This window comes from Sylvia atricapilla, chromosome 1, assembly GCF_009819655.1.
Source record: "Sylvia atricapilla isolate bSylAtr1 chromosome 1, bSylAtr1.pri, whole genome shotgun sequence".
Lineage (NCBI taxonomy): Eukaryota > Metazoa > Chordata > Aves > Passeriformes > Sylviidae > Sylvia > Sylvia atricapilla.
The window spans coordinates 65,113,050-65,129,252 of NC_089140.1; the positions used below are offsets into that span (position 1 = coordinate 65,113,050).

At 42.0% G+C, this 16,203-nt stretch overlaps 1 protein-coding gene across 1 annotated transcript in view; it reads left to right on the plus strand.

Annotated features, from left to right (window-relative positions):
• Positions 1-873: 873 nt before the first annotated feature.
• The window catches only part of NEDD9 (neural precursor cell expressed, developmentally down-regulated 9), a 74,199-nt gene continuing 58,869 nt past the window's right edge, over positions 874-16,203 (plus strand). Inside the window, exon 1 of the mRNA XM_066324757.1 lies at positions 874-1,074. Coding sequence (XP_066180854.1) covers positions 1,072-1,074 — 3 coding nt within the window. The 5' untranslated portion in view covers positions 874-1,071. The remainder of the gene's footprint in view (positions 1,075-16,203) is intronic.

Sequence of the window (16,203 nt, forward strand, 5' to 3'; positions counted from 1 at the left end):
CGGTGGACAGTCACCACTTAATGCTCAGGAGGCAAATTCCATGCAGGATCACAGTTTCAGTGCTCCTTATCAGAATAAGGGTGGGGCCAAAGCACTGTTATGTTTATGTTACCCAAGACAACAAGCAGGTTTAAAAACAAACCAAAATGACCTTTGAAAGTCATGACAGCACAACTGGTCATTTTAAAGCTAGATTAATGATCTTCAGTGGAGAGATTGACCCTTTACTTTATGTCTGCATAAGTCATATGGTGGGCCTGGCTCTAGACACTGTCCCAACAAGTAGAGCAAGAAAAATATTTTTTAAGTCTGAGTTAATCAAACTCATAAAACATTATAATTTCAAACCAAATTATTCAGTTGCACTTTGGTTTACCAGCTGCATTTCTCTCAAAGCTTATTAGTGAAGCCCACAAGGTAGCTGATTTTACCCTGGATGAGGCCTGTTTCTCCTTTTGGTTCCTCAGCACAAAGCTGCAACATAGGCTGCAGGTATGCAGATGAAGGAACTGCTGAAATAAGTATTCCAGAGCTACTGAAAAGCTCTGGGTATCAGCCTCCCTCATAAATGTATAGGGAGCAGTAAAGTAAGGCCATGCAGCATGCATCAGTTTGATACCTGCCAAAATTCCTCAGACCTTAACAGGGATAAAAAAAATTGCTGACAGTGGCAAAGTTATTTAATGACATTTTGGAGAGAATCAGAGCTTTTTCCTGAAAAAGCCTTGTGCACTATCAGGAGAGGCATGCAGGGAAACCCTGTGCGGAACAAAAGTGTTTGAATTGGCAGGACGGTGAGTAAATGGAAAGACATTTTCCTCCTTTGCTCATCTCTGTTTCATTGACCTTTTCTTTCAGAGGGTGGAAAAAAAAAGCACTTGAGTCTGTGAAGAAATGTTTGGAACAAGGAAATCCTGCAAGTGAAAAGAAGTCCTACAACTGGGAAAGGCAAAGAACCAGCCAGTGTAACCACAATACTGGATTTCCTATGGAGATAACCATCATCGATGCACAAAGCTCCTGTGTTGCTTCAATTAACATACTGTAGGTGGAAGCCAAAAACACTGGATAATGGTAAGTTTCACTTTCTACAAAGTCAAAAGCTGTTTTAATAGAAGCTTAAGTGCCTTTCTTTTCTGTTCAGCAAGAAAGAGAGTATTTTCTCAGAGGTTGACTGAACACCCACGTTGTTCAGAAGCCAGGCAGAGCACTCCCTGTTAAGCTTACTTGAAATTACTTGTGCTGGAGCTGGTGTGCTGGGTAGGGATAATGCTGCAAGTCTTGGAAATAAATGCATTTTCACTGAACATATTGCCAAGAAGATTTTCTTTGGCAAAGAAGGGGATAGCTTGTAATGATGCCTCAGGGGATTGGTAAAGGCTGTTGGGGCACATAAGCAAAGACATGAGCAACTTCGTCCATCTTCCCATTAGAGGTGAACTTTTGAAGATCATACTGGTCATTTCTCATATTTAAGGGAAAGTTCTAGATGTCAACAGGAAAAATTGAGTATTTCCTACAGACAGTCCAAGACACTTCAGGAGACCTTGTACCCCACCACTTCAAAATCTTCACAAGTTCCCAAATTCATGTTCCCCATTTGCTGGTCCACAGCAGCCAAATTTCCCTGCAGAGGGCAACACCACAGGGCACAAACAGTGAAAGAAAAGGAGATTAGGAATGCTGCTGACCTACACATTTAATGAAGTATTTCTTCTTTCTATCAGCCTAACACACAAACATATAGGCATGTCTATGCATTACCACTCACCTACTCTTCAGCATTTGAAGTCTACATGACCCTTGAGGCAAGAATCACATCACACAGAACAAAGGACAAACTCCATGCCATAATAAACATTTCATCAGTGATGAGACCAAATTGGAGCTGAACTACAGTCTTAACTTTGCTCCTTAGCTTTCACACCCAAAGAACAGTCATAGAAGCTACATCCTTGCATGGGTGATAGAAAAGATAAGGATTTTACATTTATGATGTAATTAAATAAATCATGCTGCTCTCCCAGTAATAAACCCATTTCTAATTATCCTGGAGTCATCCTCTCTTGCATGTGCTGCTTGAACACTCATTAAGGTGCTGCCAGACTGCCTTGTCAGTAGGACAAGGTTGCCAATAGAAACTTCACAGTCCAAAGCCAGGCCTTTGAAGCCAGGCTTGCATACCTGTCCCAGTCTCTAGCACTGTATTCATTCTTGAGAAAACTTCTAAAAGAAAACCATAGTTCAATTTTGAAAGGGGTCTGGGTGAAAGAAATCAAATAAGAACTTGGAATTGATGATTTCATAAGCAACATAAAGGACTTTTTTTCCACTTGTTACTGTTTTAAAAATGAAACTCTTTCCAACTTTCAACATCAAGTAGCCCAAATGGTTGGGTATGATATAGGACAGAAAGAATCAACAAGTTCTTCTTGAAATCCCTTAAGACCCCAAATGCATCTCTATAGTTTTCAGTAAATCTTTTAACAGAGGTCCTTTTCCAGAAGCCACACTTGTTTAGGGTTTATTCCTTGCCCCTTACATTTATTCTCCTCACCTTTTGCTGTTCCCACTGTGAATAAAAGTCATGGTCCTTTATAACCCTTTTAAAGAAGATAAGTGTATAAACAACCACCAAAAACGTGTCCTGCATAAGTATGTCAAGTATACAATTAAATATTTTCTCCTTCTCGTGATATGTTTTATTGAGGTATAAATCAGGACTATGGGGCAATTTAGCACAGACAGGAATTTTATGGAGGGGGTGTGTAGATCCCCTGGGCTCATCTGGAAAATGAGAAACACACTCATAGATGATACAGCTTGCTGGGTACAAGATCCACAGGAGCTAGAGAGCATTCTGTCTAGACTGAGATTTAACTCTCTCATTTAAATCAAGTGAAAAAAGGACTGTGCTGGATGCAATTGCATTAAAACTTTCTGTGGTGGATTAAGGAGCTTTTTGGAAAGCCAAGTCACACTGAAGAAATTGTGTGGGCAGAATGAATTGGTGCCAAATCACAGGGAGAAAGCAGGGGCTGAAAGGTAGCAAGTGTCTCCCGGTGTTCAACAAGGCTTTAGCTGCACTCACTTTCTTCAACTAAGCAGAAACTTTCCCCTCTCTCCTGGTAGAGAAATGCTTGTGGCACATTTTGCTTTCTTACATTCAGTTGTCTCAGTTGCAGAGCCTCCTTATTTCCCTCTAGGAAGGTGTAAATTGAGGTCAAATAAAGAACTTTGGCTTGCTTGCACTTGGAACATACGTGGAAACAGGCAGCAGGATTCAGATACAGCCTTTTTCTTACTCTCAGAAATTGGGCAGAAGCACCTTCCTGTAGTTTGGCCAGAGTGCAAAGTCCCCATGACAGAAGGGAAGTCTCTGCCTTGCACTACTGCCCAGGAGAGGTGATTGCCCCTTTGACATTGATGGAGGGATCCTGCTCCTCTCTTAGCTGGGCTATGAGATGTGTACAGTCACATTTGTCTTGGTGGCCACCCATTCAGACATCCCCTCCCACCATGTCCCCCAAGTCCATACCCCAGGATTTACAGAAGGAAGCACTACAGTGTTTTATTTCTCCAGCCAGGACTGCACCCAAGGATCTGGGGCATTCGCATCCACCTCACCTAACAAAGTCAACATGCCTTGGTTTTTCTCTCCACAGTCAATAAAACCTGTGTTAGGCCCTGGAGACACCTCACTCTCAGCATCTCAGCTAGGCAGGATACATTTCAGCCTTCCTGCCCAGAGAAATATCATTTGTACCTAACAATAGGACCTTCCAAAAACCAGCCAACTAAGCTCTAGCTCTGCCCATGTCTTAATGCCTGCAAAATAATAGGCAAGGGCAACATTTTCCTCTCTGTGCACAACCCAACCCAAACCTGGATTCAGGGTAGCTGTATGAGTAAATTAAATTGTCCTCTCAGCTGCTTATTTGGAAGCAAATGGCAGAAACAGACTCAACAGTGAGTTAAATGCTGAAACAAGTGCACAGGCTTAGATGACACCCCCCCCCCCCGGCAAGTTATATTTGAATCCTGTATTTCCCTCTTGGCATGCAGCACCTGAAAGCACACAGCATTCATTTTTTATCTTTATGAGCCTTCCACTGTCCAGCACTGCCAGCTCACATTCTCCAGAGAACAAGACTATGTGCCCCACCAGGTCCCAGATTTTGCAAGAATCCCAACAGTCAATTAATTTTTCAGCAAAAATATGTATTTTTTTACTCAACCTTCAATGCTTTATCTGCTTCTGCAGTTCAGACCACAAAATTGATCCATCTGGTTTGTTCAGGCAGCCACAACATGCCCTTCCTGAGGATGTCCTCTCCCAACATGCCATGGTAGATTTTGCCTGCACATTCCCTGGTGCCTTACCCCACAGTAAACTGAGCCACTCTGTGACACTTGTTCAGCAGCTCATCCCAGCTCCTGACCTTCTGCACTTCATCCTTGGCTTCCAGCTGAATACATACATCCTGGCTAATTGTTAGAGTTTCCAAACAAGAGCTAAACACAGGTTTGGCATCAGCAGCAAGCTCTGAATCAGGCTTCAGTAGTATTGTCCGACCAGAAGCTAGGAAGGGGAGAGGCCTCCTGCCAACAGGGAAGGGAAACTGGGATTAATACTTGCACTAAGACCCACAGAAAAAGAGTGGGAGGACTAGAAGAACTCCTTGTAAAGAGGATGAAGGTTAATAAGACAGCAGAGTACCTTTCAACCCTCTGTTTTGTTTTGTACTTTAAGGTGCAGTAAAATGTATTTATACCAAATTCCTCAGTTTACAAGCAAAGCAGGTTGTCTTAAAGGTTTTAAATCTGGCCTCAGCTGAGCAGCAGTTCTCTCAGACTGAATTCTGGGGATTATATTTCAGTCCATGAATAATACTTTCATTCATTTTTTCCATCTACCTCTAGTTGACAAAGAGGTTTATTTTCATCTCCATTGAAACACAGAAAGATAAAGGCCTGAAATAGCAACTACCAAACCATATGCAATTACAGAGAGATTGTGCATAGAGCTTTAGATCATCAAAAATCACCATGGAGAAATTTGGGTATAGTGTTGAGCGAGGCCACAAGAAAAACGGAGTATTTTAGAATGGATTTTGAAGAAAAGTATCAATTGCTTTGATTATACATATGGAAAAAAAATGAGCTTCAGACTAAATTAGCAGTGGAGGCAGAAAATACACAAGCATGCAATGTAGACAGAGTTTTGTATGCTTTCCTTTTGTTTCCCATCTGCTATGCAAGTAGTTAATTCAACATACATTGGCCACAGTTTATCTAAAGGAAGCCTGGCCTGGGGAGCAGCTCCTCCTCCATTTACTGTTCTTTAATGCAGCAGTAATGCTTCAAGGACAACTCATAAGCAGAAAGTCCATCTCCTGATAATCCTCATACAAAACAGAGCAGTCCTCAGGATGTGCTGGCAGACAAAGCAAAGTGTGGAAAAATCCTAAGCCTGCTCTGTGTTTGTGCCTGTGTCCAACCCAGTAAGTCCTAGACTGCAGCCAGGTACAAGTTTAAAACCAGCTTAGTCCTCCTTCCTTTCCAAGTGTGCCAAAGTGCAAGCGAGGCATATCTCAGGCTACAGCCAAATGGAGAGTAACGAGAAACAGAGATAGAGACTTGGCTGAAATTTAGATTATGGGTTAATGCATCCTGGACCAACTGGAGAAAGTATCCCTGAGTTAACAAGGATGAGTGCAGGAGGGACAGCACAGGGGTCTTAGATGACAACTTCATCAGCTGTTGGGCAACCTGGTACTTAAGGGCTGGGCTCTTCCAGTGTACAATCTTTTAATATTACCTTGGCCAGTTAAAAACAGCCTCTACTTGTTATGTTTCACTGCTGTGTGGGGCTACCACATTGTGTATCTGGATCACCAGGATTCATCTAAAATACAGCCAAAGAAAACACTCTTTGTACCAATATAAAGCCTTTTTTTGAATGGTCATTTTATATAAACCCCTATTGCATGGACACCATTGACATTACACTGGAGAAGGATATCCAGTAATTACAGATACATATAAAAGGGCTGGAATAGGTCAGTGCAAACATTAAATGCTTGGAACCTATGCTTTGTTGGTCAGAAGCAGTCAGAGAGAACTCCCTTTTGATATGGCTGAAACCATTAGGTCTGAAGAGGACAAAGAGAAAACCAAAACAAAGCAAAGCCCCTACCTTTCACAGTTCCTCTAATGTCACCTCAGCCAGAAATTTTTTTTACAAGAAAGACAGATCTACAACACACCCAGCAATGCAAACAGCTCAGTGGAGTGTGGCAAGGCAGGACACCCCGATGGCCACCCACATATGAGCTGGCACATGCAGGGACACCGGACCAACCACCACACCTGCAGGCTGGGCTCAGACCCAGGGCAAACATTTGCCTTTCACAACAAAAATAAATCAAAAGGCTTTGGGTTGCTGCAAATGAACATAAATTTTTTTCTCTTCTGTTTTGTTTTCTGTGTGCCTTTTTTTTTTTTTTTTCTTTAAACTAACAAAGAGCAGGGTAGAAGTGAAGGGGCTCTCTGAAAACTCTTTAAAGATTTATTTACTTTAATATATAAGCAAGTGGATCTACCATCCACTTAAGGTCCGTGAATACATACATTTCTTATTAGCAGCATTATAATGCCATTAAAGAACAGATTCACTCATCTGCCTACAAATTATTCTGCCTTTGCTCACAATGCCTGTTCATTTCCCAGAATATTTTCAAGAAGTCTTATTTAACTCGAGTCTTTTTCTCCCTTCTCTCATTCATGGCATTTCTGTATGCTTATGATTATTTATTTGGCATGACATTTTGATGTAAGAGAACAGCCAAGCCTTGTGTGCATACACAGCACAGAATTTCCACTTTAAGAGACTTGGATTCTGTAATTTATAGATGGCACAGAAAACTAACTTAAGGAGTGAAAGTTGAGAGGTTATCTGTGCATAGCTTTTGGCAAGAAAAACTGAAGTAATATCATCAACTTCAGCTTCAGACAATTCTTGCCTTTGGCCCTGAACCCAATATTACACCTTGAACCTTTCTCTGCCATTGAACCAGAAAAAACATCTCGACTCTGCAGCTGGCCAGCTCTAGAGGACTGCAATACCACTAGCAGTGGTGCCCCAAGCCTGCTCAAGTGGACAGGGGAAACAAAAACGTGGCTTGTCTCAGGCTCTCACATGCGAGCTTAGAGATAGACACAGCTCTGTAATTTCCTCCAGTGACATGGAGCTTCTCCAAGACCCTTCCACAGCTGAGCCCGAAGCCATTCGCAAGTAGAAGAAGGAGTTAGTCACTTCCCTGGATTGCAGAGCTCACCTTGCTGTTAAAATCGCGCTTCCCCAGGCCAAGCAGCAAACAGAGACACTTCCCTCCATCACACAAAGGATGACAGCAGCAGACCGGGCCATGCCTGCCTTCCCACAGCTATGCAAACCCTAACAGCTACAGACACCTGGAAAAGGAACTGCTGGCTGCTTCCCTCCCTGTTAATGAAGCATTTGAGCTACAGCCATTGTTTATTCAACAACCTAATAAGAGATGACTGTGGCTATTTTCCACTTAACATCATTAGTTAAACAGAAATTGATTGCAGATGCAGAACAGCCATTGTGTTTTATTACCAATGATTTGTTTCCTGGGATTTAAGAGCAGATCTAGTTTGGCAGATCTGTTCCCTTAGGCTGCCGACGCTACAAGGTGTGGCCACACTCAGTGTTTACAAGCCATTAACAGGGCTCACTTTTGGCTTTTTTCAGCTCCAGACATGTCAATAAGCCTTAAAGGCTCTGTGTGAGAGAACATGAGTAGAGCTTAGTTTGTTTGTTATCAGTCAAAGATTGCTGACATGCTTAAAACTCTCTCATCATAGAAAAGCTACCCACTAGAGGCAATCATTACTGGCTTTCAACAGAACACCTTAGCAGCCTGGAACAGAAATGGGAAAAAAAAGGCTTTTATATATCTTAAGTCACTCAAGTGAAACACAAAAGATGTCTCCAACCTACCCAGTTCAGTTTGGCTGGGCCTTGCCACTCCCCCTATACTGCAGCAGATCAGATTTGTGGAACTACACCTGCAATAACCAGGATGCAAGCTTGAAGTGTCAGGGCCCTCTTTTCTCATTAACACTGAATGCATACCAGATCCCACTCAATTTTCAGCTGGTGCCTATTAAAAACGAGACCAAGCTAATTAAAACAAGCACTAAGTGTTCTATCAAACAAACAGCTTCAGAAATCTTTACTGGCTCCCAGGACACAGTGGGAAACAGTGCATAATACCACTGTTGAAAATCTTCTCTGGAGCCTGTCTCAGATTTTTTTGCCTCAGATCTCCCCTTTGATACTCAAAGGACAGGTGCCCCAGGTTCCCATTCGGCAAGGTACCCTCCAGGTACCTTTACAGGACATCAGCAAATGACAGCACTGGTAGGGTCTTGTAGGACTGGATTCTCAGCATTTAGCTATGCAGTATCCATTGAGCAATTGTAAGATGTTACTGGCAGACCCCTTTCACTGTGTGCCCTCACCATCTGATGGACATTCCCTACTAACCCTGACACCTGGAGTACATAGGAACCACCTTATTTGAAACTACTAACTGTCCTTCTAATCCATGTGCTGGTTTTGGTGTAAAACCAGATGTCTTGCTGAAACACAGACAAACTAGCAGTGTCCCCAAAAGAGATGCTTGTCCCCAGCCTCCATTGGCTACATGTCAGTTCATGCACTGGGTCTTGGGAAGATTTATAGCCCTTCCACTGGCTTCTAACCCTTACCTACCATAAATCCATTAAAGACCTGCTGGCACTCAGGTTATCACTGGGATGGATAAACTCAAACAAAGAGATTGATAGATTGTCCTTCCAGACTCCCCATGACCACAAAACAGAAATGGTCCACCCTAAACCTTGTCTTCCTCACTTCAGGTGACCACCCATAAAACCACACTTTCACGAAGCCCATGTAAGAGATAGAAAAACTATACTTAAAAAAAAAAAATGTAACCTTCCCACCTCCAAACAGGAAGTTTCAGGGAGTTACTGGGACAAAATGCTTTCCACAGTGCCACAGCAGCTGACATAGAAAACGCACGGTATAAGCTGCAATATTTTAAATACAAAGCTCAACATTCTGCTGACCCTCCCAAAGGTTATGTTACATTTCAGACTAACATCTGACTGATGATCCAAACTTGGATCAAATTTGCAGCAGGTACAAATTATGCAGGGCATGATTTCTAGCAAATCTAGTTGGCTAAGTACCCCAGAGTTTTCTTTCACATGACTATCTCCTGTTCAGTACAGTGGTGAACATCAAGCACAACAATGAGATTTTTTTCCTCATATGGCAAATCCTGTATTATTTCACAATAATAAGCACCACAAATAAATTCTTATTTCTCAAGACTTCAAAGTCCATCTGATGTCAAAATCTACACCATTTGGTATCACTAATGAGTGTGCTAGCACTGCCTCCTGTGCAACCCTGTACAGTGGTATGGCATTTGTTAGCACGTTCAATGGCACTACCATCAACTTGCAAATTCAGATTTCATGAGAGAGCTTTTGTTCTCAAGCAGCAGGACTGCTGGCAGCACTATGTATTTTGTGTGCAATTGCATGTGGTGTTTTGTGCAACATCATCTGCAACATTTTATTTTAGATCGTTCCCTCTCCCCCCAACCTTCCTCCCCAAAACAGGACTAGACTCTTTAAGAGTGAGAATAGATTTTACAGAGGATGATTGAGAGCTAAAACATTATGAGGCCTCAAGATAATACTCCATCTGTAGAGAAAGAATAAAGAATCTGCTGGCAAATACAGTAAGATTAATGCAGTAATCATCTGCTGGCATGGCACACCCTGGGAAAGAAGCTAATTAAAAAGGATTTGTGGAATGTCACATACGATTACTTTACTAAAAGCAGTGGCAAGATATCCAGGTTATCAGTTATTTTTTTAAAGTACTAATTAAGGTTCTAGAAAACAGCTTTACCAAGAAATTAGGGCCTCCAAGTTCATCTACACTAGAAATACTTTTCATATTAGCTCTGCAAGCACTTACAGCTTTAGGAAGCTTAGAAAAGTAAGGACTAGCATCCTATTATCTCAATGCTCTAAATCCTCTTCCCATAAACTGCCAGGGTAATGACTCTACATCAGTGACATGGTCAGAAGAAGGAAGACAGTAAAGTTCTGGTGATTTTATCAGCTGAAGTATGTGATGCACAGGTCTCGGCTCCCCACAAATTAAACTAGCGACCAAATTAAGGAGGTGAAATGGCAGCTCTGCTCTTCTGAAAGGTATTAATTATGCCCAAAACACACAGTACTGACTTTTTAAAAAGAAAACTAGAAAATGAGTCAAAGGGCACCTCCTTTTCTACCTTTTGTTCATTGAGGACACTGCTGTGCACTTCAGGAACAGATGTTCACATAACTGGTTTTCACCTGCTACCAGGATAAGCTAGGTCTTTCCTTGCATTCAGGGAAGGAAAAAGTTCACTTCCAGACCATCAGTAGCATGATCAAAACTGCATCTAACAACAGAGAGACAGACATAGCCAGACACATTTTCAGAAACAGGCATCCTTTGGAGTGACATTTGTAAGAAGATATACAGATTGTGTCACTGAGCACAGAGCCTCCTGTGGAAACAGCTCAGCTGCTCAAGCCAAATTCATTAAATCAAAAGCTACAGCACATGTGCAGGTGTCACAGTAAGACTCATGTTAGCAATATAAACGAGATGAGCCCCACACTCTTGTTCACCAGCATGAAAAGAGTCCCACTTTATTCTTCCTCACAACTCAGCTTACAGACTCCAACTCCTCACTGCCTCTGACTACAGCAAGCTCCCACTCCAGGCTTCCCTTGCAGACTCGCAATGTAGGCTCTTACATAGCTAGATTCTGACTGCAGGTTCTAACAGCACACACCTCACAAGAGTAAGTCTCCCGCCCATTTGGTCAGTGTCCATCTGGACCATCTTTCCTTTCTTCTCCTTCCCCAGGATCCCCCCCACACCAGCCAACCCACCCTTTTATCACACTCATCTTCATTGAATATAGCTGTGACCTGTTAAAGGTAGGGCTGGTTTTGGTAATGAACACAGCTGTGACTCCTCAGGGACAAGGTTGCCTGTAATCCCTTCTCCTACAAGCAGGAAAGTTGCATTTCTGCTCTTTGTCCATCACTGGGCCTTGAATCTTGTCCTGGCCTCAGAGCTAAAGAAGCTGCATTGTCAAGGCCACCCCAGCCAAGGTTCTGGCTGAGAAGCAGTGAGGGGTGGTACAGAAGAGTAAATTCAAGAGCTAATCCTTACAGAAAACACAACCTCATGTCATGATAAGGCCTCCTGTCTGGAAATTGAAGTGTCTTAAATCCCTGAGCCAGAAAGAGTAGAAAACCTTTCTTACAGAAGCAGCAAGAAACAAGACAAAGAACCCTTTTTTCTTTGCTTGGTAACAGGCAAGAGAGATACTTCATGGTTTTGTAATGCCCTGAGAGGGCAAAAGTAGCTTTGTGCACAGATGTGGTTTGGTGGGATGAATGATGATGTGCATTTAATTCATATTTTGGATTACTGGAGAATGATGACCAGAGAGGGTCATAAGCCATGAAGTTCAGATCCAGGTCTGAAACAGATTTAAGCATCGCAAAGCATGGGGTGACAGGCCTGGGGCTTGGGTTTTGCTCCAGATCACTGGAGAGAAAAGGGTCAGCTACACAATTTAGCTCTGGAATCATTCCCAAATTTGTCTAGATTCATGGTTTTGGCTTGGACCCATTAATGGTAACAATTGTGAGTGAAAGCACAAGGGAGGAAGAAAAGATAACACAATGGCATAAATTCCAGTAGCTCCTGGAAGAAATACGTTTGACCTTTATTATCTACTAACTTTTAACTCTGATGCTTGACTCTGGTTTTTCCTTTTAAAATACTGTCCCTGGCAGAATGGAGTCCAAGGAGAAAATAGACTCTGGAAAAAGTGTGAGACTCTGGGGAGACAGTTATTTACTGGCACTTTCACAACCGTCCCTGCACTTCTAATGAAATTTCATTTGTCAAATTCAGTGCAACTTGGTGACAGGCCAAGCTTATTCTCTCTGCCTTTTAGCTTAGAAACATCCCTTTGGTCTCTTGCAGTGCCTTTAAATCGTTTGAGATTAAAAAAAATGCAGCTTGTAGCTAAAAAGCTGTTCTGAAGCTGTCATGGACACAATTTCTTATTTTATCGTTAATATGAAAAAATGAGTTAAAATTTTGAACTGCTGTTAACACCAAGCATTATAAAACATGCTCCTCACCAATAGTACTTCAAAGAGAAATATACACAGCTTTGCAAAAAAAAAAAAAATCATAACCTAACCCACAACTGGTTATGATTTTCTGTGGACTCACCAATGTCTGGGATGAGGCCACCTAATAATAGGAGTCTGGACTTAACATCCTTCTCTAAAGAGGGAATGGATCTAACTCATTATTGATGTTTTTTAACATGCGAGGCCTGGTTTGTCTACGTAGCTTGCACCACATTCCAATGGTGGGTAAACCAGCTGAGCTATTTTGACTTCTCCTGGTTAAAATACTACTTTAAGCCAGTTGAAAGTTCTCACATGTTTTGGTCTTAGAGCAGAGCTGTCAACAGAAACAGTCACAGGTTTTGTTTGGATTTAGGGAAAAGGAGCATTAATGAGAAGAGTTAGCACAAACAAAACGATCACACTTACCCCATTGTCCAGGAAAAAAAGAAGAAGAAAAGAACCCAGTGATTTATTTTAGACAGCCTGAATAGCTGGAGACAGAGAGCTAAAATATGGCAAGGAAATTGCTATCCTAAACAAGATCCTTTGAGGAATTTGTTCATATTTTTTTCTTTCTGCTTGAGTTATGCGCCCTTGGAATGCACATACCATTGAATTCCTTGGTAATTTGCACAAACATCTGTTCCTGAGGTCCTAAAGCCACTGTATATCCCTGAGTGGAAATATTAACAAGATAGAGAGGGACAGAGTCCGACTGTTTGCCAGAGTCTGGCTACTTAACCTTGTAAAACACAAGAGACAGCTTCTCCCAGGAAACATGGGAGCAACTGAATACGTGCTGGCACACCCACAACAGTGAACATGGGGATACACACACCCAACTTGCCTTTTGCTTCAAATTTTGAACCTTCTGTTTTAAACTGCCCAAAATCTCATGGAAGCATCATTGCTGTGGTATTGAACACCTCCTGGCTGCATATCTGGTGGTGTCACCACCTCTACGGTATGGGGCCCCTTATTCCTGACAGAAATGTTGTTTGTGCAGTGAGATCTTTTCTTTCGTTAAAGAGGTTTGTTTGTGTTTCGTCTAAAACATAAATACAACCATAATTATAAACATAAACCACAGTTTTATGGCACGAGATTTGTGTGGGTGGTTTGGGTGCCTAATTGCCATGTTCTGCACAAAGCCTGTGGTTCCAACCCTGAGAACCTCTGCCTACAGACACTGAATCTTGTTTTCTCTTCCATTAGCTCCAAACTGCTTTGTGCCTAATAAATGTTAAATACTGGTCCTACAGCAGACTTGTTAATTACACATCCCCAAAACACGTGCCCAAGTGGAGGCTACAAGAACTACACCATTCCTTTATAAAGTGAGCCTATGGCTAAATTCGATTTCTGGGACAGCAGAAGCAAGAGCTCAAATCTTTTATTTTGCCTGATATGAAACAAAATGGTGCTGGACAGTGGTTTCTCAAACTCTCAGGAGGCTGATTTGGCAGCTGTGTTACAAGTTACCTGGGAGTGATCCTCCCCCTGTCTCACAAGAGGGACTCACTCCAGTCTGCTCGCTCACCTAAACTGGGACAGAGATGACACAGGAAGTAAGATGGTACCTCAGTATTCCAGCAAGCTGGATGCTCGCCTAGAAGCTGGGCATCAATCTCTCTTTCAACATCCAGCTATAACAGAGACACTCACAACGTCCCAACAGGGAGAAGGAGACCTAAACTGAAGGACCCCTCTTCTTTCAGTTCTTTATTTTCCCTGGAGAAAAGTGAGCAGACTCCCTTTGAACCTTTCCCCTAACACCCTGCCAGTCTGAGAGGCCAGTGGAGTGACCCACTCTGAATGGTGCTGCTCACAGCCTCCACCCTGGGGAGGGGCTGCAGTGACCTCCTGCCTCCTTGTCCCCCTCTTCCTACAGCAGCACAGCTGTCAGCTCCTCCCTTTCAGGGAGCATGGTGGGCACTCTGGTTTCTAGCAGCCGTGGATTAAGTTCAGTGACTCAAACAGCTCAGCTTCCTGTCTAATTCGAATTTTATCTTAGAAACTAGGGCGGAAAGACCTGCTGAGATCATCTAATATCATTTTCTGCCCACATCTATGGGCTAACCCCAACACATGTTTATTTAACATGCTCTGGGAAGGCATATGAGAAAGGAGAACCTATAAACTTATTCAGATTCCTACTTCACTCCTTTATACTCACAGAATTTATCTTTTTTGTTCTATAGTCAAAAAATCTTTGCTTCAAATTTATTTTCATCCTCTTCTGACATGTCTGAAAGAGAACATTACTTGATGTAAAAATACTAAAACTAAATTTCAAAATTAAATTTCCTCCAATGAAGCTAGTAATTAGTAGGCAATATTTCTAAGCAAAATAAAGGGAATTGCTAAAATAAGTCATATCTTAATGCTGTGTCACTGTATATGGAACCTCCTTTTGGAGCTTGGCTGTGGATGTGGCAGCTCTTTGTTTATTTTGAAAGGATAAGTTAAGCAGTCACTCAAGGATGGGTAGGAAAAGCCTGAGGCTGGAGATTACGATGCAGCTTTCTAATTAGACTGGAATGAAAATAGGTCTAAATCCGTTGAGTAAACAAGATATGTTTGCATACTTGGTAATTGATAATAATTATGGTTCCCTTTAACAACACTAAATGCTTAGTTGTTATTTTGTGACCTCAGGCAAATGAGTAGGGTATTTGTTTTTCTTAAGCTGACAAAACTTGTAAAAGAGGCCACCACAATGACATTCCAGAGCACAGGGAGAGCTGTCATTTCATCTGCTGGCTGGTAAAAAAATAATATATGATTTCATAATGTTATCCTACTAAATGCTTGAGGAATTGCACATCTCACTAGCTGGATGGATCTGAGGAATTAAACACTAGTTGAACAGTTCTAACTCTGAAGAGTCTAACTTGGTCTTACCTCAGTGCAGGATAAACAGCCATGTACAGTGCAGGATAAGCAGCAACAGAAGAATAAGCTTGTTCTTGAGAAACTGGTGGAAAAGTCTGACTTTTGTTTCTTTACATCGAATAAATTACAGAAAAGCAATCAATAAGTCAACTTTCAAAATACTCAAATGCAGACACAAACTATCTGTCAACTGATGGGCAAAAAGTACCTAAAGAATCATTGTGGTTATCTAGGGTGGGAGTAGGAGAAATCAAGGGTACATTTATACAATGGATGATTGTTAAATGCTGACCTTTTTCTTTGGGATCTGATATTAATGGTCAGGACTCGCTTATGCAAAAAGAGGAGAGATTGTCAGCTGCATGAATAGAAGTTATGCAAAAGCACTCCCAAACCCACATGCCTGGTTAACATGTAGAGAGGTCGAGATGTGTATGTTGAAAGCATTACAGCAACCACATGTTGCCTCGTGCTCATTTCTGAAAGCCACTTAGCAGAGCAGTCCGTGTAAATGTGTCACAGGACAAAACAGCACTCCAGGGACCAGTGCAGTTTGTTAAACTTGTCAAACCGATCCTTAAATTGACTTACAAAAGTCACACACGCTCATTTGTGTGCACCTGGGTGAAGTGCGTGTGTGCCTGGTTTCCTAAGGAAATGAAAGCTTAAGGGATGCACATGTACATATTTATTAGAAACTTCACTGTGTGTGCAGATGACCATTTATCTAAACATGAGAAACTCCCAACTCTTGACTTCCAGGGAGCCAAGGCCCGTAGCTCACCCATAGCCTATCCCAGTGAGATGCAATTCCAAATTGCCTGTGAAGCCCTTTATGTAGATATAGTACCACCACCAAGAAAACTAACTCTTTGCAGAGCAGAAATCCCCTTTGTGGCAGATAGGCAGCTGCAAGTAGATTTTGCATATTGAACATTCTGGGGATTTGTCAGGGATTTCGCAAAAGGAGATGAT